Source organism: Chelmon rostratus, chromosome 22, assembly GCF_017976325.1.
Source record: "Chelmon rostratus isolate fCheRos1 chromosome 22, fCheRos1.pri, whole genome shotgun sequence".
Classification (NCBI taxonomy): domain Eukaryota; kingdom Metazoa; phylum Chordata; class Actinopteri; order Chaetodontiformes; family Chaetodontidae; genus Chelmon; species Chelmon rostratus.
The window spans coordinates 14,733,854-14,757,383 of NC_055679.1; the positions used below are offsets into that span (position 1 = coordinate 14,733,854).

Below are 23,530 nucleotides of genomic sequence, written 5' to 3' on the forward strand. Positions count from 1 at the left end.
AGGCAATGTCAACTTGGGAGATCTTAATAATTTCTAATCTGATGACAGAGCCACATGACTTTCCAAAACTGGCTGGAAGGACATTTTTTCCACAAGTATCAAAGCCAAACGGGACTATTTCTAAAGCAGGACTCTGTACCTTCTTGCAGGAGCCAGTGGTTGGCGGCATTTCTGGCAGTTCTCTGGACCGCCGTCTCCCAGTGGGGACTCCGGGAGTTGTGGGGCTGCGGTTTGCCAGGAAAGGGGACGAGAAGCGGACGTAGTGTTTGGGCGTGCTGTAGACCTGTGGAGAGCAGGCCATGCCTGGTAGGGCGTTAAGCTGTGTGGCAAGTACTTCAGGGTCACTGCTTATTCTCAGTGGCCTCTCTGGGGCCGGCTCTGGGGTTCGTACTGCACCACGGTCCTGCTGCTTCTCTCCTACCCACTCGCTCACAAAGTGCTGTTGAAAAGAGTTTGAGATCTGAACATTAAATGTTAACATTAAACATTAAATAGTGTTATGAGTGTATTTTCCTGAATAAATGACCTATTGATAATATCTTTGTTTACAAGTAGCTCGATATGAAAACAAAGTTGTAAGACCCTGATAAAAACAACCACACAGTTGCTCAGTAATGGTGGCACTGCTGTTGCCCATACACAAACAGAACTCTGGTCGTACCTTTTTAGTTTTGAAGTTCTTGCTCCCGGTGCGGTTTCTGTCAGGTGCAGGTGAGCTGCTGTGCGGAGGGCTGGTGTCCGGTGCTTGGGAAGTGATAGCCTCTGGCTCTGGTGCAGTGGGTGTCTCTCCTTCGGGGGCTTCGTTGGTCAGAGGCTCCACAGACTCAATTGGAGAGCCCGGGGGTAAGTCAGAACAGGTGCTGATGGTGCGAGCTCGACGGCGCTGTTGGCCAATGTGCGTGCGGTTCCTTGAGAAACTTTTCCTGTTTCTCGAGCCTTTGACCTTGGCCGGCTTCAATCCTGGCTCCTCTTTTACCTCCAGAAGTGGCTATGAAAATGACAGTAGAGTATTTAAGTTCATGCCTTCCAGTCACAAATTTTGTCTTTGATAGATAGTTGAAAAATGCTGATTATGGCGATAAACGTAAACAAATTTCTTCCAAATCTGATCAGTGCTTTGTTTGTGGCCAGTTACTGCTCATATACAATGTTTAAAGAAAGATTCTATGTGAAAACACAGGGACCAGACTTCTGCAGTCTAGTCCAGGTTATTTTATGTCCATGATCTCACCTGCATGACAGCTGGAGAATCTGCTGTCTCTGGAGTGGCTGGAGGCTCCTCCTTGATGTCACTGCGGCCCCCGACCTCTGACTTGATGCTACCAATTCTTTCCAGGGCCTGCTCCCTCCGTTTCTCCCTCTTCTCCATTCGGGCAAAGGCTTGCAGGATGGCCTCCATCTTCCTCTCCTCTCGTGTCTGCAGAAAAACAGAAGTGGGGTTTGGAGGAGGGTGATGAAGAGGAACAGGGAGCAGAAGCATTAATCCGTGGACTACTACTCTCCCACAGAGCTCCAGAGGTAGCGATACAACAGGTTAATGTGTGCTACACAGCGAAAGCCGATCTAGCTGAGTACAAAGTGCCGAGTGGAGAGAAAGGTGTGAAAGTGACCCCTCGCTTTAATAATTAGACAAAACAAAAAGGACAAAAGGTCAGACAGGAGCAACAGGAAAAATGTTGTGTTGTGTAAGCGGAATGTATTTATACAGCATTTTCTACTGCTTTACAATTAATCCCTGACATACCAGGAGGTTGTAATAGCATTGTATGTGTTCCTGTGCGCATATTTGTGCCACAAATTTCCCCAGGTCTACCTCCACCAAATTAAAAAAACAAAACAAAACAAACAGAGAGCTCCACCAATGGTCAGAACACCACTTTGAAAAGACATTCATACCACGAAACAGTGAAACAACAGACACACTGCCGTATAGGTCAGGCTGAAGACAGGTGTCTGTGAAGACGGGGCAGTTAGTACGCTTGTAAGTCAGTCACCTCTGGGAGATTTGGGGGTGGTGAGGCTGGTAGATGGGTGGAGTAGGGTTGGCTATGTACGGGTCAAGTTTACCTCCTTGTGTTTCAGTCCCTTCCAGCTGGAAGCTGCCCCGACAGGGAGATGGGACTGCTCCACTGGGCTGGCCTGAATGTTCAATAAAGAGACAGCCCAGTTTAGAAGAGACATGTCCCCCCTTAACAAAGCTTCACAAAACACTGGACAGAGCTAAAATACTCCCTGAGACTCCCTGATTTCCTACTGGTAGAAAAAGGGGTCTGTTTAAAGGGTCTTTAAACAGTGCAATATTGGGCTGCCTGACAATCATGAGGGGAATACGGTAAAAATCTTTGGCTTTTAATACGAAAAGTTGAACCTAGATTGCACTGTGAGGCACGTCCACTAATGACGGATACGGAGATTTGGTGATACTGCCACAACCCACGTCTATGAACCAACCAATCAGAAGACAACATGAAATGATGAATAATACATCAGGCGACGGAACATTTTCTGAGCACCATTTCTGAATATTCAGGGGAAAAAAATAAACAAAACACACACGTGCAAATGGAGAAAAACTACTTTCCTCAGCTAATTGGTGACTCTAAATTTCCTGTAGGTGTGTATGGCTGCCTGTCTCTGTTACAGAACCGTTATTGACTGGAGACCTGAGCAGGGTGTACTTTGCCTATCAACCCATGTCACCTGGGTTTGACTACCGCCTCCTCGACCTTCAGGGATGAGAGTAGTGGCACACAAGCAAACGGATGGACATAAAAACAACTTTACTGTCTCTAAGGGAAAGTTTGTCTCCCAGGTAAAAGACAGATCACAGACTTCAGGCACAAAATGCCTCAAGCAAACCAAAACAAGTCTATACAGGCAAATACTCAGTTGGGGGACATTACACAAACAGCAAGTTTGCCTGTTCAAATAATAGGGGCCTTTGTTTAAGTAGACAGGATATCGTGCCAACACACCGATGCTATCTCCCCCGCACCTTGTCGTGGCATGGATTTACAACACCCACATGTATCTACTATGCTTGTGGTCATCAGTTTGTGAATGCACACTTCTTTGCTCCAGCAGTGCAGCTCTCTCCTGGGCCACATTCCATAGAAAGCAGCCTATTGGATCTCCCAAAGTCAATATGGCCCTGGCAACAAGGCTCTACACACCGCAGCCCCTCCTCTTCCCCTATCTGCCTCGCCCTCCCTCTCTTTAACTATCTATCCCTTTCTGGCCGATTAGCACAGCCGTATGTTGGCCAAAGATGAGTCAGCACTTTGCACCTTGGGTCCATCGTGTGAAATGAAGCTGACTGCAGGGTAATTTCCACAGTGCCTGTGTGTGCGTGTCTGTGTGTAGTGTACAATGCTCATCTGTGTGTATGTGTGTTTGATCCCATCTCTCAGGGACATAAGGCTGTTTGGCAGGGAACAGAGAGGTTGAACCAGTAATTGGCCATTTCAAACTCCTGGCCGCAATGAAGGTGAGAGGAGAGCTATACTCAAACTATAGTATAAATTGAGGAACAGTTTCAGCTTGTATGAAGACACAGTATACTGGTGAGTTCCCACTGACAGGAGACAGTGTTGTTATCAGGCATGTGGCACTGGATGCCTATTAATTGTCTCACGCTGGAGAGAAAATAAGGCAACAAATTAGGAAAATAAATGTAGCTGCGTAATGACAGACAAGCACAAAGCATCAGTACTGTGAATAAGAGGGAAGTCAAAGCTGTATGAAAGAGGAGCAAAACAGCAGCAGGGGCATTGACAGTGGTGGGAGCACAAGCAGCAGATGCGTGATGAAGAGGAGGATCGTTTCATGGAAGGGAGGAAGAGGACAGCTGCTCCTATCCAAGCCACAGCACCCTTAGCAGACAAATAATTAAGTCCACACCAAGAGCAACAGGGGACAGTTTTGTTTCTGTTTTCGCTCTTTCTGCTGGGTGGCTGCATGGCCAAAAAAAAAAAAAAAAAAAAAAAGTAGCCCCCTAGCTTGGCACACTTACCATCTTCCTCCTCCTCTCTGCAATCTGCTCCTCTGACTCCATCTCTACTTCATTGCTAACGGAGGTTTTGTCTTCTAGATCCTCATATAACTCAGGATCCTGTAAGAGGAGGGGAGAGCCGGGTATGGCGCTTTATCATGGCTGATCAGTCAGTCTGGCTACAGACTAGAGGGAGACAGGTAAGAGTGGAGGAGAGGGGAGGTGAGGGAGAGAGGGGGGGCAGGGGAGTAATCTGAAACATACGAGGGATGTAACTCTGTATGTTTTTAGTCTGTGCAGAAAACACAACTGTTCAGAAATTCTCTTCCGTCTTAACACAGAGTCCTGTTGTTCATATCTGTGCGTGTACCTTGTTGTAAACTGTTCCCCTCCAAAGCTGTACCAGCATCCTCACAGAAAATGAACATTTTAGTAGCTGAAGTACTGTGCCCTGCCTTCTGTGTGAGCATATCACTGTAACAGGGATTACTTTTAGACATTTTATCTCCTTGTTGGGACGTCTCATGTCACCTGTCTTCCTAACAGCTATGATGCGACTCTGCAAAATGCTTTTACTTTTCTGGATGTCAAAACCAGTCTCACCTCATACAACGTATGTGACACACTGGACTGATATCTAAATGATCAATTGCCAAATTTTCAAACTCTTCACACAAACAACATTTCAAATTCAAGTTCAAATTCCTGAATGAACCCCATTTATAACAGTTTGGCTCGAGTATAGCAAGTGAAAACCACTTTACTGGAACAGACAACAGAAGAGGCTTGAAAATGCTGTTGCTTTTAAGACATCCGAGGGAACGCCATTTTCTGATTGTATTTAACATGTATGCCTGCACAAAAGGGTTTTAAGCTCCAACGCAAGTGGCACAAAAGTGTCTTGTGCAATGAAAGTAAAATCTGAACTAAGTCGATCAAATTATTAGTTAAGGGGACAAAGGTGAACGCATAAAGGGATGATGGGAAAAAGAGGGAACTTAAGAGGATGTATAGTAACATGAGTGACAATGGAAAACATGCACATAACATTTCACAAAGATTAAACAAAATTACATGCATGGACCACAGGGGTAAATGTACATTAACATACAATATGCTATAGTAGGCAGTCTACACATGTAACACATGAGCAGTAATGTGTTAAAGACAGGTGAGATTTATGGTGATGTTCAAAAAAGTGTAATCTTGCCTGGTTGTTTGAGATGGAGAGGCGGAGAGGAGAGAGTTTCCTCTGTTTGCCATCGCCTACGCTCTTGCTTTTCCCCTCGCCATCCAGACCCATGTTCTGGTTCTGGCCCTGGTCATCCCGAACCGTCTCCTTGTCCTTGCGACTCCCTCTGCGCCGGCCTCCAGAGCCCAGGTTTTCCGTGGGCTCTAAGTTGTGCTTGAGCACCGGGCACTCCTGGTTCCCCTTCACGCAGGCACAGTCCACCTTGTATTTACTACATAAATAAGAAGAGAAAGAATCACAAAGACGGAACAGAAACAAAATATTAAGTTAGAAAGCAAAGCTACTGTTTTACTAAGTTGACTCCTTATGACTCACCAGCTGCCATAGTCAAAATCAAAACCAATGGTGATCTCTGTGCCTTTGGTGATCGGCCTCAATGAGTAGATGTATAAATGCAGCATGCCATCTTCAATGACGTGCCGCACCTGAGAGAGGATGAGCAAAACATTAGAGAAGACTAATGGCTGATGAGTATCTAAGAGTAATGCAATATTATAACTATGCATTAGGGCTGACTGAATAAAAATTGGCAAGATTCATGCTTTCAATCAGAGCGTCTTTTTTTCTGTTTACTTACTTCAGAATTAGGGGTGCAGGAGCGACGGATGAAGCGTGCTTCGTTACCAAAGCTGCGAGCATCCACACACATCTCCAGTCCATCAAATTTAGAATAAAATAACACAAACGGGTATGGCCTAAAAAGGGAAAGATGTGAGATCAAGGCATGAATAACACCACAATGCAATGAACTACACTCCATAGCTATCTATCCCAAGTTCCCAGAGCACTTAATATTGGGTAATTTGTTTGACCTGCGTAATAAAACGCAGCAATATTCAATTTGCATTCACAAGAAACAAATCCAGTGAGACTAGCATCCTGACCTCTTGAAGAAGTATCCGTTGGCCTCAAACTGCTGTCGAAGCATGAACTTTCCCCTGTACTCAATGATGAGGGAGTCTGGGGCCAAGTCTCGCACTGCCTTGAGGATCTTCTTATTCTTTTGAACTTGACTCTGGAAGAGAGAAACAGTCAGACATGAGTACTGATCCTGGACAGTCCGCACATTAAACTACAATTCAACCCAGACAGAAAGCTAGTGCAGTAGAAAGACTCCATGTTTAGTCAAAGAGTTTGAAGGGTGGGTGAGTTTGGACATCTGACTTTACTGTACAGACTGTACACAGGTTCATACCTCCACAGGGGGTTTGAAAGAGGCTGGGTGCGTGTTGTACGCCAGGCTCTTGCCATCGCCTTGCTCTTTAACACGCAACAGGACCTGGACATCCTCACTGTACTGATTGCTGCTGGCCTCCTCGTAACGCTCCATCCACGTCTTGATCTTGTTCTCCCACAGCGATGGGTGCTCTGTTGGCTCCTGCTCTGGAGCTGCACCCTGAGAAAAAAAAGGACAGTTGTTGGTACACATGGTCCCAGCTTTGATAGAAGACAACTACAGCGCTCTGTACACAGTGGCTGTGTGTTGCTTCTGCAAGCTTACCTTTACTCTGGAGGACTTTCTGGACCCCTCTCGGAAGGCCTGCCAGAGATGTGAGGAAATTTAAACTTAAATATCAATTTAAAATTCAAGCATTTACTACATATATGTGCTTTGACTGGTTTTATATACTCAGTCAAACCTGACCTTCTTAGCTCGGGCAGAAGATGCTGGAGGCTCTTTATCGCCACTCTTCTTGCGTTTTTTATCAGCCTGCTTATTGCCAAGGCGCCCAGTAGTCAGGGTGATGGTGGTAGGCGTGTGTTGGAAGGTGGAGTAGAGCTCTAGCGGCACCTCATCTCCACTCTCTGTAGCACTGGTGTCGCCATCTGAATGAGAAAACAAATATATATATATATATATATATAGACATATAGATCGATAGATAGATATATAGATATAGACACACACACAGTAATGAAGTAATCTATGTAAACTAGAAAAAGCTGCTGCTGTTGCAAAAAAGAGCTAGGCAAGATACACTAATGCAATATGAGGCATTTTACAGCACAGATTAGAAAGGTAATTTACTCCTTGTCCAGAAGGTGTCAGTGTGTCTCAGTCTCAGGCTGAGTGAAATTTGCCTGGCCTGCAGGGGGAGGAGGCTGCACCCTGACACAGCCTACAACCTGCACTGGTCACTAACAAGCTGGCCATTTACTGCAGCACGGAAGCCAGTACAAACAGAAATGAAAGATCTATCTATGGGCTCTCATAGAAAACTTTTAACACCTCATAACTTGCAAGGGGGAATGCCACTCTCAAAATAACAACCTACTCTCTGTATTTTATCCAACTTTGAGTCAATATACTGCAACTTTGTTGAGATTTTCAAAGGTAAACTCAAACATTAAGGTTTAAAGCAATCTTCATGAAGACTAGGGGCTGTATATTATCTGTGTAATCTTGCTTACCAGACAAACATTCCCGTTTCCTGGTTTGGAGCAGGATGGCCCTCTCTCTATCCAGGTGTCGTGGTTGGCAGCGTTCACACAGGTAGGTCTCAGGAATGTTCTGCCTGTCGATGCCCATGCAGTCTATATGCTGCCAGGCACTAAAAAAAATAAAATAAAAAAAACAGAGCAAAAGGCATTCAACAAATTTCTAAATCACAGTTTGAAGCTGCTCCAATGTAACAATAAGTTTGGGCCATATGAGGAACAGAGGACAGAGCCATCAACTAATTAATCATAAGAAAGATCAGGTAACCAACTGTTACCTGCACTTGTCACAGCAGATCATGTAGCCGTCATCGTGGGTGAAGCCACAGATACAGCGGGTGATATCAGCCCCATAGCTGCCATCCTCTGAGGTGCTGAGCGTGGTGCCCCTGGATGCTTCGTCCTGGCCTCCTGGAACAAACAACCCCCCCTCTCCTTGTCGGATCAACATGGAGGGGGGAGGGGAGGCCGGTGGTGTAGGTGGGGGCCGCGCCCCATAGTTATGGTCCTGATGGAAGGATGGGAGAGAGGGTTCATATTGTGTAGGTAAATGACAGTTTAGCATAGTGATAATTCACATATGTACCCATTTGTGGGGTAACGGACCAGATGAACAAAATTAAAACCTGAAGAGGTGCTCAAAGTAATATAGCCTACAAGTCTCAGGGGATGGCATTTAAATAAAGTATGTGGGAAAGACAATTTGGTATAGGCATGCAACTACTGATTCTATTCAGAAAACAGTTCATAAAATACTCAACCTGACATCATCAAATGTCTTATTTTGTCTAAACAACAGTACAAAATCCAAAAATATCAAATTTACTTTAATGTAAGACAAGAAAAAGCAACAAATTCTCACATTTGAGAAGCAGTCGAATGTTTGGCATGTTTGCTTAAACAATGACCTAAATGTTTCATCAATCAAAATAGTTGCTGATTAATTTTCTGGCGATCAATCAGCTGTAATTTCCAACATAATAAAAAGATAGGTGAAGCCAGTCCAGTACAGGTCAATGTTCAATTTCAGCCTAAATGCGAGCTAGTCATGTTACACTCAATGATTAACAGAGAGGCAGGGCGCAAGGTATGCATGTTATTTGTAATAGGGTGACAGGAAGCAGAGTGTGTGTACTCACAGCGTAAGGCAGGCCAATGTAACTGTGGGAATGGTGAGAACTGCTGCTGTAGATCTGGTGTGGGTAGCTGGACTTTTCCACTACCACAGGGCTGGCCTCCACCGATTCTGGTCTGCTGGGCAGCAACAGAAACAAAGAGCACACATTACTGCATACTGACCAACTTAGATAACAAGGTTAAACAGAGTAATTGTTTCCCTCAAACAGTGTGAGGAAGTGTGTGTGCGTCAGTATGCTTAGCAGGGAGCAGGGTAGATGGTGTTGGTGACACAGAGGTTGAGTGGCAAGAATATGGATGCAGGCTATATAGTAACACTGTGGAGGGGCGTTGGGGCAGTAGAAGGCCCAGTGGTGGAAGTAACTAAGTACTTGGGTCCAATTTTGAGGTTCATGTACTTAACTTGAGTATTTCTATTTTAGCCTACTTTATATTTCTACTACACTCCCATTTCAGGGTTAATATTGTACTTTTGACGTGGCACATTATTAAATTTGTCTCACGGCTATTGCTACTAGGTGCTTTTTTTAATTTTCCAAAAATTAACACATAATAGGCTTATAAAATACCTTGTTAAAGATTAAACCACTGGTATTCCATCTGTTTTGGCTTGTGACCCTTTACAAAAAAGCAGGGTACATTTGGGGCCCCTTGTCCATTTCAGATGACAAGCTTTAAACTTCCAAGATGATTTCAATTAAGACCAAACAGGTCAAATTATCTGTTTTCTCACAAAAGCAAAGATTAATTAAGAAAAAAATGAATATGGATGAATGAATATGGAACCACAAACTTAATAACTATTTAAAGTAGTTAAAACTAATTCCTCTTCAACCAAATACAGTCAAATGCTGCTTTCAGGATGATGCATCAGTATTTACAATCTATCAATGTCATATCTGTAACATGGGTCATTTTCCTACAGAATAAGAACTTTTGCTTTTGATTTAAGCAGGCTTTAAGCACATTTTGCTAAGCGGGATTTTAAATGCAAAACTGTGCCTGCTGTCACATCACCTTGGCTGGAAAATTCAGGCCGAAGAGCCAGAAAAACAACAGAAATATATGTCACAATATATGACATTTGCACCCCTGAACCCATATCTACATGGCAGACGATCATTACGACATGCTGTCTCTTGCTTTCACAAAACAACACTACCATTTTTCAAGCTTATTCACACCAAACCAGTAGATCCACTTTCCCAATGATCACAATGCAGTTGAGGAGAGAGCGAGCCTGTTTGGCCGTTTGAGACCAACCCACCCTTATTATGACATGATTAATCTATTCTTCAGTTGCTGAGGGGGTGGCTCTAGAGGAAGAGGGAAGTGGAACTGGCGAAACGGATCACATGAGACAAGATCGTCAGGTATTGAAGAGGGACGAAAACAGGAAGAGATGGACATTTGTGGAAAGACAGAGCACTACAGGACAAGCAAGAGTTGAAGGTAAGGTGCGGTAGCTATTCATGTGATCAGATATCCACATGTGTTAATGGTTCAATCATGCGAAAACATCACTTGATCCTCCTCTTTTCACACAGAGTCCTGTCTAAAAAACTGCTCCAAGGTCAGAGACGTACAAACACGCCAAGCAGCACTGGTATACATGACGGCTGATGAGCATGTTTCTTCTCTGGTAATACCTAACACTCATATCCAACTTCCAACAAGTTTCTGTAAACTTAAAGGCAAAAAACATGAAGAAAAGCTCATTAAGCATACTAGACAGCCTCTGGGGTGTACTGAGCAAGATGGGTACAAAAGACTATAAGACCACAGGGACTCTGAACAGACCATGCAGCATTTGTGCCTATGTACAACTGCTCAGCTTTGCTCACACCGTGAATCCCTGACCGAAGCTCTTATTCGGTACAGTGGAAAGAACAAGCAAATACTAATGTTAGAAACAGAATTTTAAATAAAAACAAACACATTTCTCCTTTTGTACTTCCTTCCTTCCCTTCACCCCCTTTCAAAGTGAGTCCCAAGGTAAAGTGGTGTTACAGTACCTGTGTGAGCCCTTCTCAGCCCTATTGCTCTTGCTGCATGCCGTAAGAGCAATGTGCAACACTTCCTGTGTGTGTGTTGCCTCTCAAGTACTCACTGTCAAAGTGAAAACGTAAGTGCATGCATGAGGTCTGGAGGCGGACCCAGGCTAAGGTGTGTGCGTTTTTGTGCGTGTGTGCACAACAGATTAACTGCCACATGGACAAATTTGTCTCGATGTTCAAGTGTGCTGAAAGAGCCTGACTTGAAGGATAGGGTGAGAATTTAAAATCATACGTGACAGAGTAGGAGTAGTCTCACAAACTTTTCTCCCATCAATGATTAACCAGACCAAAGTCTACATTTATACTACAGGGTTTTAAGACCTAGTCGAGGAATATATCATTCAGTGGTTATGGGGGATTTTTTTTAATAGGTTCAAGAGAATTAATCTGTCTTTTCCACTTTCAGTTTGACCTATCAGTCAATCAGTGAGAGATGCAAAGTCAGAAAAGCCACACAACACAGAGGCAGTGACAGTCAAAGACAGAGAGAAGGCAGACAAGTGAGCCAGCTGGTTAAGCGGGAAGGAAGTAAGCACATTGAATGTATGTGTGCATAGCTGGAGGGTTTGTATCATTCATGTCTCCACTTCTGGGATGTGGAAAGGAGGGACTAGAGAGTTGGAGTACACATAAGTGGGAGGGTTGTAGACACCCAGTCAGTCATAGTCAGACTTGCGTCATGCACATGAAAAGACGATGAGCGAGAGATACAGTGGAATTAAAAGAGAATTTTTGGGGGACTAGTTTAAAGTCAGGTGGAAGCTAGGTACGTACTACTTATAGCTCTTAAATGTCAAGAGAATTAGCAAGGAACAGATGTCATTTAAAAATGCAAACACCTGCTGAGAGAGGGTGAAGAGGCAGAGTGGACAAGCGTGGAGAATGGAGAGATCAGGAGCAGGAGAGAAAAAGAGCAGTGCCGAACAGCCAGAGGCAACGCCTTCACTCCTGAAGAGCTCCCACTTGCTGCCATGGCAACACTACGTATTCTGTCAGCGTGTGCGCGCACGCTAGGCTCTGTGTGTGACTGTGGACACACACACAATGCATTAGCCAACAGCTGGTCACGCCGCTGCAGACTTCAGGGGGATGTGGAAAGGACGTGACGCTGTTTCACTGGTGAGTAGCCAGCCTCGCTATTCCAGATTCAGCTGGCGCACTCACAATACTCCGAAGAGATGTATGTGTATGTGCCTGTCCCTCTGGTCTGCATGGGACCTGCGTATCAGCAAGTGGAAGCCCCTTTCAAGCTTGTTATCTGCTTTTGAATAAATCTGCGCCAGGCGATCGGACGCAGCGCATGGACGGACAAAGAGCGAGCGAGAGAGTCAAGGCTTACACTACCCCCGGTGGCAGCAGAGCTCCGTGGAAAGGAGGAGGAGGGGTAGGGGGACGCAGTGCAACTGTTTAAGACGCCATGGCTCTGTGAGGGCCACCTGTCACTCAGGCCAGTGACCATGGCAACAAGCCCTGCGCAGTGCAGTGGGGAGGGAGGGGAGCAAGGGGCAGATACCATGGCAACACAAGCTGTCGGCAACAGAACTGATGGGGAGGAGAGGGCTCTCTTTTTTTAAAGGGACAGGAGCCCCTCCATAAGTTGATGACGTGTGTTATTCTTTAGTCATACGAGAACCTCTTGCTTCATTTATTTGACCAGAAAAAGCCATGGCAATGCCCTTGACAAGACTATAGGAAACAGAGCGGAGGGCCAATGGGAGGCTTGTTGCCATGGCTCCATGCACCATTTCTGTTTTACTGACTCAATGCAGTGTACACATGTACAAACATCAAGCTAGAGCATTAGAAAAGGATCAAGTAAAATCATGTTGTGTACCCCTGCGCGCATCACGCAGTTAGTGTTATAATCACAGACGGCACACATACATCTACATTCTAGGCGTACTGCCAGTTTCACATGGGCAGATGTAGTTAATAGCTGAACACAGACTGTCTATGTGATGAGTGTAAGTATATTCAATGGCAAGAGTGAACTGTCCATTAGCGCAGACACTGGAGGGGCCCTGCTTCCATGGACTGCAAATTTCCTTCCCATTACCAGTAATTTTGTAAACGTGGTAGAGGAGATCTATGTGGAAAGAGGGACTAAAACTGAGAATGAACTATTAGCAAGGACAAAGGCCTCAGATGGTATACAAGAATGAATGAGGGAAAGAAATGAGGAAGTGAAGGGACAGAAAATGCGTGAACAGTGAAGGCTTGGTGTGTTTGTTGATGTTACTCACTCTGAGCCCGCAGCCATGTCCAGATATGAGGTGTCTGCTGTGTCCACCCCTACTGGGATGACTATGCTCATGACGTTCTCTGCTGATCAGTTCTTGTCCTACTGAGTCCAGAGAATGGGAGTCCAAAACACTGAGGCATGCCAGCCACAGCAGTCATTGCAGACATCTAAGTGCATCCACAAGGCCTGAACATGTAGTAGGAGAGGATGGGACAACAGTAGATGTAGACAAAGAGAAAGGGAACAAAGAAAATCTGTTAGTATTGTGCAGAAGCATCATTTCCAGCAAAAACTGATGATCAGTTCAACAATGTGTAATTTTTTTCAAACCAAGAACAAAGCACTTGCAAGGCTGTGGTATCTAGCAAACCCGAGATTACAAATCATAGTGAAAACAGGGTATTTCCAGCACATGAATGCATGATTCATACTTTCAGAGCAAGAGCAGTGTTTGACAGGAATTTCCCTCTGACAAAGCTACCAAACTGAGGTAGTAGCTGGGGAAAAGAGAAACGGTAAGACATTGTAAGGTGAAGCTTGAGCTGCTGCTGTTAACTGCGCTAAAGCGACCTCTACACACTATACGCCAGGAATGCAGAAGGCTGCACTATAAGAAAGCTCCCACAAAGGGGAGCAAGAGAACACAGCAGCCAGCCGCCATGAAAGGAGGGAGGAAAACGCAACAACATACAGAGGCCATTTTTCCCCCCCTTCGACTGAAGAGGACTGCTCTATTCTAGGGACACACACACACACACTCATCCCAATGAAAGAAATACACAAAATCTTTAACACTGTAAGTGCACTTCTTACACACATTTTATTGATAGGAAAGCTTACATTTTTAGTAGTGGCACTGTTAAGATCGCTAGCTGTTCACATGGAAAAAGAGGCTGTAAAATCAAGCAATCAATAATTGACTACATTAGGCATCAGGCAACGAATGTAGTGTTCCTTTGGTCCAGAAGTGGGAGGTTGGTCGGACTAATGAATTATACACCGGCTGATGTGAATCCAGACAGGAGCATATGTGTCAGTGTGGCTGCCCCTGATATAGAGAGCTCTGTTGATAAGTGAGATTAGTGGGAGGGACAGATGCCGAGACAAAATAGGCTGGAGGTCACACCTCCGCCTGCTCATGCACACTCGGGCCAAACAAAGGCTGAGATCATGGCTCGGGGTGTACATGGGAGAGGAGTTACAAACAAGGGATATGCCATGTATCGAATAGGGGCATACTTCACACACTTAGCAAGCAATAACACACTGTCACATGAAGACCTGTCTCTGCATGCCTATGAGGTATCAACCCATCCTGGCCTAAGCATGTCCTCTGAGCATGCACGGGCACACACATGCACACACTCTCCAGGAAAGCTGTATGTCATTACCAAGTTAGTGGTCACCTGACAGCACAGTTTCTGTCAAGAATACTCAAAGTTCAGGCAACCGTTTTTTTTAAGTCAGCAAAACAGGAAGTAATTTCAAGTATTAATTTGCCCATATTTGAGCCAGCAGGACTGGGGAGAGGCGTCCAGACATGACATCTGTCAGCCCCAGGCCTAATTAATAGGAGGAAAAAGACCCCTCTGTGCATCTGTGTGTCAGCCTAGGCTATTGATGAGGTCACCTTCCAAATTCTCCTCTGATTCTGTGTGCACTGACAGGCTTAAACAGTACGGCTATATCACTGGCAGGGGCATTTCACGATGGAAGCTGATGTAACCAGAACACTTTCTTTCAACAAGGACAGGACAGTTTGCCAAAAACACTAAAATGACTCCCTCCCCTTTGTATTATCTGAGAGGCCCAGTATGTTTTAGCAGTGGTAAATGGCTTCTCTTTGAAGCAGCCTGTTTGTTCCATCATCCACTAGGTTTGTCTCCTCTTCATCCAGGGAATCCTTCAGTCATTACTAAGGAATGCACACAAGCTCACGTTCACACACACACACACACACACACATATATATACACCCCCCAGACACAAACAGACAGATAACCCCCTACTCTGTCCTTTCAAACATTCCTCTCTCTAAAGGAAGTTCTCAGTGCAGCATGCAAACATACTTGCACTGTGCTGCAGCCAGACACGGTCAAGACTGACAAAAGGCGGGTGGAAAAAAGAAAAACAAGTACAGTACAGCAGCATTCCTGACTAAATCTGAGCTGCGCTGTGACTGCCTCTGCCTGCTCCTCCTACTTCCTCTAGAAGAGTTGTCCATCAGGCTGAAGAAACGCAGCCAAAGAAAGGAGAAAAAAGCCCTCCCCCCTCCTCCCGTGTCCAGTCACCCCGCCCAGCCGGATTTCTCTCCCTCCTCTGTGCATTTCCTAAATAAACCTGAGACAGTAACGCAGAGCGAAGGGGAAGGGGAGTGTCGCAGACGCAGTTCCTAATTACAAGGAGGCAGGGAGAGACCAAATCCACTGCTGTTATGGAAACACATGAGAGGAGCGAGGGGTGGGGAAAATGGGGAACATGCACAGGGGAGGGCGAGTGGAAGAGGGACAGAGACGTAGAAAGACATGTAGCGAAAGTGGACAATAGCAGAACAAGCCACAGGATGGAAGTGGTTTAGGTTTGCCAGGCGTCTTGTTCCTCTAAAACTGTTCACCTTTCATGCGCTCTCTGAGTAGATTTCCTTGCGCTGTAGGGAGCTTTAGAAATCATCCACAGCCCCTCTATTTCAGAGGGCAGCAGTGTGGGGGAGGTGTACATGAGGTCTGTCTGACAGTGATGCTACACAGCCTAGACCTGGGTGGACTCTGGGTGGCAGAGTGGAGCACATAGTGTAACCCAGTCTCTCCTTTCTCCTCCTTCCCTCCCTCAGCAAGGGGACACAGTCACGTCATTGTGTGGGGAATAACTATCCTTTTAAGACAAAACCGCACTGAAGTCAGTGAGGGAAAACCCGCACCACCAAACCATGCCGCTACAGCTTTCCTCTCTCCTCAGTTTATTACCACTGCTCAAGTGTTTTCATTCTTGTTTTCGCAGCCAAGTCCCAGCAGATTATGTTTTTCGATAAGTAGGAGGAGCAAGAGAAAATGAGGGATTCCAACTGAATCCCACAGCCCCTTTGCCAAGCTGATGTGACTTCACACCATCTTCATAGCTGGGTGCAATGACTCAGCTCATAAACAAACGGATAAAACAAACTCATACAAATACAGTCATATACACAGGAAGTGTGACCCAGATGGAATGTAGGCCTGGCCCTCTTTTTCACGGTACCCACAGTGGGACACACTGCATCTGCCCTACCCTTCATAAATCAGTGTGCCCATGGCTGCCAGCACTCCCTCTGCACTCGAGCCCTGAACGTGAAGTCATACATCAATACAGCAGGGGATATGGATGTGTGCATCTACACAAGCAATTTTTGTGGCCACGATAGGAACTGTGTTGCTGAGTGCAAGCCAATACCTCATCAGACTGTAAAGAACAGTCCACTTGGGAGCTAGATGATGAGGAGACGGCTGCGTTGCAGTGTTAGTGTCCCATAACTAGTAAATAGGGCCAGTGGTGTAGCAGATTGGGAAGAAACAAAGTTAGGTCAAGTTAGGAGGTGTTCAGGGCTACAATACATTCACAGTGGGCATGGGGCTGCTACTGAATAGTCCATCACAACAGGCTTGGTAAGTGCCACATGGGAACATAGTTGTGGTGTTAGAAAATGGTGATGTGCGAGACATATAGGCCGAATACAGCACCCCAAGAGCAAAACTCAAAACAATATCCTCTGTACTCAGAACAAGCCAGGAAGAGAGTGAGTTAAAGTCAGTAGGAACAAGGCAGCCCTCCTGTAGTCTGAGTAATGTCTGTTCAGGAGAAACCCTGGGGCATAATCTCTCCATCACCCTCTCACTCATGCTTACAGAGTATCACAGCCAGACACGGTGTGGTCAAGGGTTCCTTCATTTGAACAATTGGACAAGTATATATTACATTAAACTAACTAACAGACATCAAGCTGCATCTTTATCCCTGAGGCTGATCTTACGAAGGCCGATATCATTTTGTCTCTTGGTCCTAGAGAGCTGTCCAGATTATCAGAGACTAACAAGCAGGCACACATGCTGCTGGCAGCCTATTACAGCAATTGGAGAATGCATTGTGCAGCTAACTAAAAATGTGAGCATTGCACGTATGTCCAGAGAAAATGGGGAGAGGCTACTCAGCATCTACAGGGCAAAAGAACAGTAAGAGCCACTCAGGTCCCATTACAGCAGTGTTCGAGGATCAATTTCACGCCTGGACCGCAGTGCCGTTACATCACTAATATTGATGGCACATCCCCTCTTTATCTGGCCAATCTTGCCTTGTGCTACTACTCATGAATGCTATTGTAACACAGGAAGAGGGTTAGGGAGGCATAGTAGGGCTGCAGCCTCAGCAGCCCCAGCCCTAAAGTCACCTGTCGGGGAGGCAGCTTGCTAGTTTAAAGAGGGATCTGTTACGGACCAGCTAGCAGCACAAAAACAGGTCACCTGAGCCCTGGCTTCTCCTCCCAGCTGGGATACCATGTGACTGTGTTGGGCCTCAGAGCCAGGCAGCTTTGTCTCTGGGTCCCTCAAGGTCTGGGTACCACACAAGTGAATTCACGGGAGAGCAGGCTACCACCACACAACTTAGCCCCACATGATAAGGTGTGTACTGTATCTACAAAGACACACTTCACCTACACAGAGGTGCTACTGTTTCAGGGATGAGAGTTTATTGTCTGGAGACAGAGAAGAGCACAATAACAAGGGGGACTCTTCCAACTAAGTATAGGAAGAGTGTCAAGAGAAAGCTGATGAGGCTTTGGCCTTCACCTGCCCTATGAATATGTACATACACCAACAGACATCCTGTGCACCTGCTTGATTTCTTTATTACCTCTCCCTCTATACTGAGGTCTGAAAAATTAAATAGTTTTATGCTCAGCTTGTGGCAATTTGATTGTATGCATGTCTGACGGTCTGTCTAGGGGTTAAGGTGAGAGGAAAGGTGTGTCGTCTGAGACTGCTATGACTCCCTGTTGCCTGCGAGAGTGCTCTGTCCCTATGGCAGAGGGGGAGTGGCAGCTGACCTCCCGTCACCATCTCTGTCAACACAGCAAGCAAACACACACTTTGCTGCACAAGGCAACCAGGCACACTTACAGCAAGTCAGGTATTTAACACTATCAGCTCCAATATCGTGTGGACTGAGAACAAAAAGGAGCAAGTATCAGGACAAAGACTCCTGCTCCTTTTCAAGGTAGAACAAGATGGCTGGGGATTTTGTGTATTATGTGGCAGAGACTGATTAAGCACTGTAAAGCCCTCTTATTCATCTAGTAGTAATAAAGCCTCCACAGAAGAAAAGACCCTTTGCCACTTACTATGTGAACCATGTCCACACAGGCATCTGAAACTCATTAAGACAACATGAACACTCAATGGGCTGGAGCTATGCAGACTGTTCAAGTGCCTGGTGATGTTTATGATATGAATAATGATAGTAGTTCGAAAATTACCCACTTTTGCCTCCCTATTTCACATGGTATGGTTGCAGGAGTTTTGGCGTATGTGTCTTGCATTATTACTGACACACGTTTCAGACAACACAACATCCTCATAGAATAGCTACACAGCTGTTTGCAAACATGTAAATCATCTGTATATTGATGATAGATTTAACTGCTATGTAAGCATACTGGAGATTCAATATACTTCAACAACTTTTAAATTTCACTTCTCTTCACTCAACGTACATGAAAATTATCAAGGGCACAGAGAAATGAACGCTACTTGGCAGCATTCATGAACAGGCATTTGAACTAAACAAAGTGCCAAAGTTTGTCCCACAGGGTGAAGTAGAGGAAAGGACAGCTGTGCCACACCATCCCTGGACTTTGTGAGTCCACAGGCTTGAAAACACTATCCTGGATACTAGCTTTGATATGGTTTCCTCAGTATTTTCATTTTATTATGGTAATTGATGATAGTAATCCTTTTTTTTAAAAAAAAAAACTGTTTTCTACTTGGAAGTATGTGCTCTGCAACCTTAAGCTACACTATTGTCTTGGAAAACAAAAATATCAAATCAAAACACAGACTGGGACATCCCTGGCATTTTATGTCTAATGTCAGTGATTTTCCATCAGTATAAGTAAATACTAAATATTTACATGATTTCTCAGTACAAGCAGTAAAACTAGCCCTCTTAAGCAGCATGAATTCAAATACTTTGAAATTAAAACATTAATTATTACTATAATAACTATGTACTCACACAACAATATGCGCCAATAAAATATTAAGTTAATTTCTATGACACTGAAGGAGATGAACAGAAAACAGTAAAGAAGACATGGAAACTATGGGTGTGGGAGACAAACTGTTAACCTAGTAAAACAGCTTTCATGGAGGTGACATGTAGCAAAGGAGCATGTCTGCAATCGTGACAAAGAGTTATTGTTTGTGTGCCTTTCTGAAGCTTAGTGGTGCCCAAAAAAGTATCTCAATGTGTGTATTTTCAGTATTTTGCAATTGCAAAGACATGTATCATTTTCTATCACAATACACCTCACGTACCAGCATCCAACATTACAACACGAAACACAAGCAATAGCATAATCCGTGACGCATGTTACAGGGATACTATGCTCTTCGTTTTGGGAATAGGCATCACAGCAACAGTAACCGTTACTGAGACAAGCCAAAAAGCACAGTATTATTAAGAACATGATCTAGATTATTTCACGTTAGTGTTATGTCTAACCTCAACTAAAATAAAAATCATGTGTTGTGTAGTTGCTTCCCAGTGAGTATGTCGGCGCTGCAGTCAGTCCTGCCGATAGGGGTGTGGAGGGTACAACGTTGCTATTATGTTACCACAACACCCTGGTGCTGTCGCCATTTTCATAGCGCTTTTCTCAGGACGGCGAGACAATCGTGTGGCCAGGGGAGCCTCGCCATGGGAAGAAAATCCCCAAGAATGCATTCAATCGCCTCTTTCATACACTCTACCTTAAGTATCACTCTGTCGGTACAGTCTCTGTGTTGTTACCATTAAGTTTTTTTGTGAATTCGTCGAAAGCAAAGCCAGTAAGCTAATCGGCTAGCAATTACGGCCAGCACGGCCTCTGGAAATGTAGCAGGCTAAATGTAATGGCATTCGAAGTAGGGGGACAACCGAAGCACGAACCGCTTTACATTTGATTTTTTTAAACCGTTAAGCAGAGGGCAAACGAAGCAACGTTTAACACGGTGACACCTGGGATACCCGTTCATTTTGGACCGTAAATAAAGGCCAAAATAACCGTGGAATGTAACGGACAAAGCTAGCGACAATCAGCGGGGGCTAACGGTATAATGCGTAGTGGATTTAAGTTAGCAAAGTAAGCTAGTACAGACGGCAAAGCAGTGGATTAATACTTGGCTCGTCACAGACAGGAAAGAGCGACAATATCAGCGTTGAGAGATAACTGCTTCAGGCAAAGCCGATTGCACACGCATACAGCAATTTGTTTCAGGTCTGGTAAAACAACCAATTGCGACAGTACAGTTCAGCGTGGCTAAGGTTACCAATCGAGATGGAGTTACAAAATTGTATGACTGGGGCGAGATGCCCAAATGGAACATCCCCTCCCCCACGCTTGCAGCATTTGAACCCAGTACACCCTGAATCTAAATTGAGTGATCGCGAAATACAATGTAAAGTCCGATTATAACAAAATAGCAGCAGTCAGTTCCTCGTTTGACGTTGGATCTATTCTTGATTTCATCTCGTCAAAACCACGATTCTGTAAAAGCTTCATAGCTTATGAGATTACTGCGCAATGTAGCTGGGCATTTAAGATATTTCAACAGCTGGTCTTGCTTTGAGTTGACTAGGATATAACAGACTGAATATCTTTATATCTGTTTACATGCATGTAAAAGCTCATTGTTCTCTGGCTTTGAACAGTGGCATTGTATGAAATTTCGCTGAACGGAAATAATGTCCCGTGCTTTGGGTGAGCAAGATGAGAGCCACCGCGACAAATTTAAGTTTGTAACTAACCCTAAATGTGCTGTTTTCATGCTGGGCTACAGTGTTGCACACACTGTAGTCAAGTAACAGAAAAATTCCAAAAAGAACTGGCGCGTTTGCTGACAGCTGCAGTTGCAAGGACCTAGCTAATGTAAAGTCAATCAAGTGGTTGGAAATAAGCGGGTAGCGGTATATTAGGAGGTCACATTATTTACATTAAAACGGATGAAACCGTGCGCAACATGGCCCGCAGTGTCACTGTGTCAAACTAAACATCAAGTGAGTCCCTTTCTGGCTCTAGTCATATTGAGTCAACATGCGAGTAATATGTCGTATTTTTAAGGACAAGTTCACTGCTGTCAATGCGAACTGTTGTTGACCGAGTCTGTATGCTGTAGCGAAGACCTCGACGTTACACGTTAGGCTATGGGACAGGCATTAATCTAATTGCAGCGTTTTCGTCTTACATTTCATATAACCTTAATGTATATTTGGTATTGAAGCTGGTTCGATTGTGTGGCAAATAATTACAGTGACCACTCTGACCTGCACATAATATTTACCCGATAACTTTGTATGACGTCTCGTTTATTGCCACACGATCAACGAAAAGTCTGAGCCCTGTTCGGTCTGAGTCAAGCTAATTTGAGCTAGTAGCATGCGCTTGCTAGCAAGTGGTCTCTTGGCGTTACGCTTGCCAACTTGACACTTACACTGGAAACTTATGTCATCTTGCTACTTGTTTTCAAATTTCGATTAATGAAAATATGAATGAAAAGGGACTTAACACCTGCAGACCCTGAAACTAACGGTGCTGATCAGCTAGCTAGCAAGCTAACCTCAGCTGATACTACAACTACGTTAGCCAGCATCAGCATGATGTGCCTAGCCAGCTAACTAAAGCCAACAATAGCCTTCCAGGTCGGATTTGTGTTCACCCTACAACCACCACTTAGTTGAGTTTACTTACCGTTTTATGTTCACTCTGGAGGACCTGAATAGCGAATAAGGGGACCTGGGTAAGACCCCCGTCGTTTTCCACACAGCTTCCACAACCAAAACAATACTTCTGTCCACACACTGCGGATCCCTAGCAAAGCTTTAAAATGTTTGTATTTAAAGGTGTCCTCTAAAGAGTCCTTTCCTGTGAAAAATCCCTTGCCTCTTGTTCTATGCGGTGACACAAATTTGACTGAAAATTAATTCGAAACCGTTAAAACTGTGCCCTAGTCAACGGCGACTTTTAGAAATTAGATCCCCACAAACCAGTCTCTTTTCCCTTTGCAAAAATGGCGGCCCTGCCAGGACTGCCGAGACTCCGCCTCCCCCACGAGCCCCCCCTCCCTCCCTCTCACCAAGCCCGAGCTCCGCCTCCACATACTGCGGGGCTACCCTCCCGATTTCACAGGGGCGCCGTGACCGTGGACCATGCACGTTCACGACTGTGCTTCTTCAAGTCTGCTATTTCTGTCGGCAACGGCCTGGATTTAACTTGTGCTGCACTCCAGATTATGCCTGTCAGGTGGACATTTAGCAGAAAAAATGGACCGTAGCATGTTAATTTATAAGTGATAATGAAAATGGCTTAAGTCACAATACAGGTGTTTTTATTTTTTTTGGAGGATTTTAAACATCGTATCAAACAAATTTTGCAGCATGCAGTGCAGCACAATGTGGTAACCTTCATGTCCGAGCTATCTTCACGATCATCTTGAAAGTGAAGTCAGCTTTGGAAATGTTTTTATCAGGAGTTTTGTAAAATTGGTTGTTGTTTCCCCTCCTGTTTCCTCTTCTTCCTCTCAGGGTTAAAAGGGGTATGGCAAATCTGAGCCTGATAATGGATATTTTGCCACCACACCTCCCACGTCGCCAGTTTACTATTATTATTATTACTTCATTTAATTTCCTCCATGCTTTTGATTTATAAAGTATTTATCTGTTGTTAATTTAGATGCATAAGCAGGCAATTATTGGCCACTTGGCTGAGTAGGCCAGTCCAGATTGTCTATTTATCCTGCCATAAGAATGCTTGTGACACTCACCCAAGTTTACAAAACTGAAATGTGGCTATTTTGAACTAAAATCCGTAATTTTACTACTGGCATGGCTGAAAATGAGTACCTAAATCCGCCACCCAACGCAGTAGGAGGCAACTAAGCTGTTATGTAACCCCTTACACAAGAGCAGCGTTTTGTATATTGAACTGATGTCAGGAAGGGATAGCCTGTGAAACACTGACCAATGAGATTCAATGATGGACAAAGAAAACAGTGCATACAGGAAAATATTGACAAGGCTACAACTTTATGGAAGTTGTCATAAGTCGTTCACATTAATTAGAAAATCAAACTTCCAAGAGTAAAGCTTCTGTGAAGTAAAATTTATTTTGTGTCTTATGACCTATAATC

At 44.6% G+C, this 23,530-nt stretch overlaps 1 protein-coding gene across 4 annotated transcripts in view; it reads right to left on the reverse strand.

The window, feature by feature from the left end:
- The window catches only part of kmt2e (lysine (K)-specific methyltransferase 2E), a 28,178-nt gene extending 5,782 nt beyond the window's left edge, over nucleotides 1-22,396 (reverse strand). Inside the window, exons 1-17 of one of the 4 annotated variants that reach the window (XM_041963765.1) lie at nucleotides 22,093-22,396; nucleotides 13,120-13,304; nucleotides 8,822-8,933; nucleotides 7,961-8,190; nucleotides 7,656-7,795; nucleotides 6,889-7,070; nucleotides 6,745-6,783; nucleotides 6,439-6,639; nucleotides 6,128-6,258; nucleotides 5,821-5,938; nucleotides 5,559-5,668; nucleotides 5,202-5,454; nucleotides 4,013-4,111; nucleotides 2,068-2,139; nucleotides 1,232-1,417; nucleotides 662-988; nucleotides 140-439 (exon numbers count right to left, since the gene is read on the reverse strand). In XM_041963765.1, coding sequence (XP_041819699.1) covers nucleotides 140-439; nucleotides 662-988; nucleotides 1,232-1,417; nucleotides 2,068-2,139; nucleotides 4,013-4,111; nucleotides 5,202-5,454; nucleotides 5,559-5,668; nucleotides 5,821-5,938; nucleotides 6,128-6,258; nucleotides 6,439-6,639; nucleotides 6,745-6,783; nucleotides 6,889-7,070; nucleotides 7,656-7,795; nucleotides 7,961-8,190; nucleotides 8,822-8,933; nucleotides 13,120-13,190 — 2,571 coding nt within the window. In that variant the 5' untranslated portion in view covers nucleotides 13,191-13,304; nucleotides 22,093-22,396. Of the gene's footprint in view, nucleotides 1-139; nucleotides 461-661; nucleotides 989-1,231; nucleotides 1,418-2,067; nucleotides 2,140-4,012; nucleotides 4,112-5,201; nucleotides 5,455-5,558; nucleotides 5,669-5,820; nucleotides 5,939-6,127; nucleotides 6,259-6,438; nucleotides 6,640-6,744; nucleotides 6,784-6,888; nucleotides 7,071-7,655; nucleotides 7,796-7,960; nucleotides 8,191-8,821; nucleotides 8,934-13,119; nucleotides 13,305-22,092 lie in introns of all 4 variants that reach the window. The other 3 variants (XM_041963764.1, XM_041963767.1, XM_041963766.1) reach the window with 3 other exon arrangements.
- Between the last annotated feature and the right edge of the window lie 1,134 nt (nucleotides 22,397-23,530).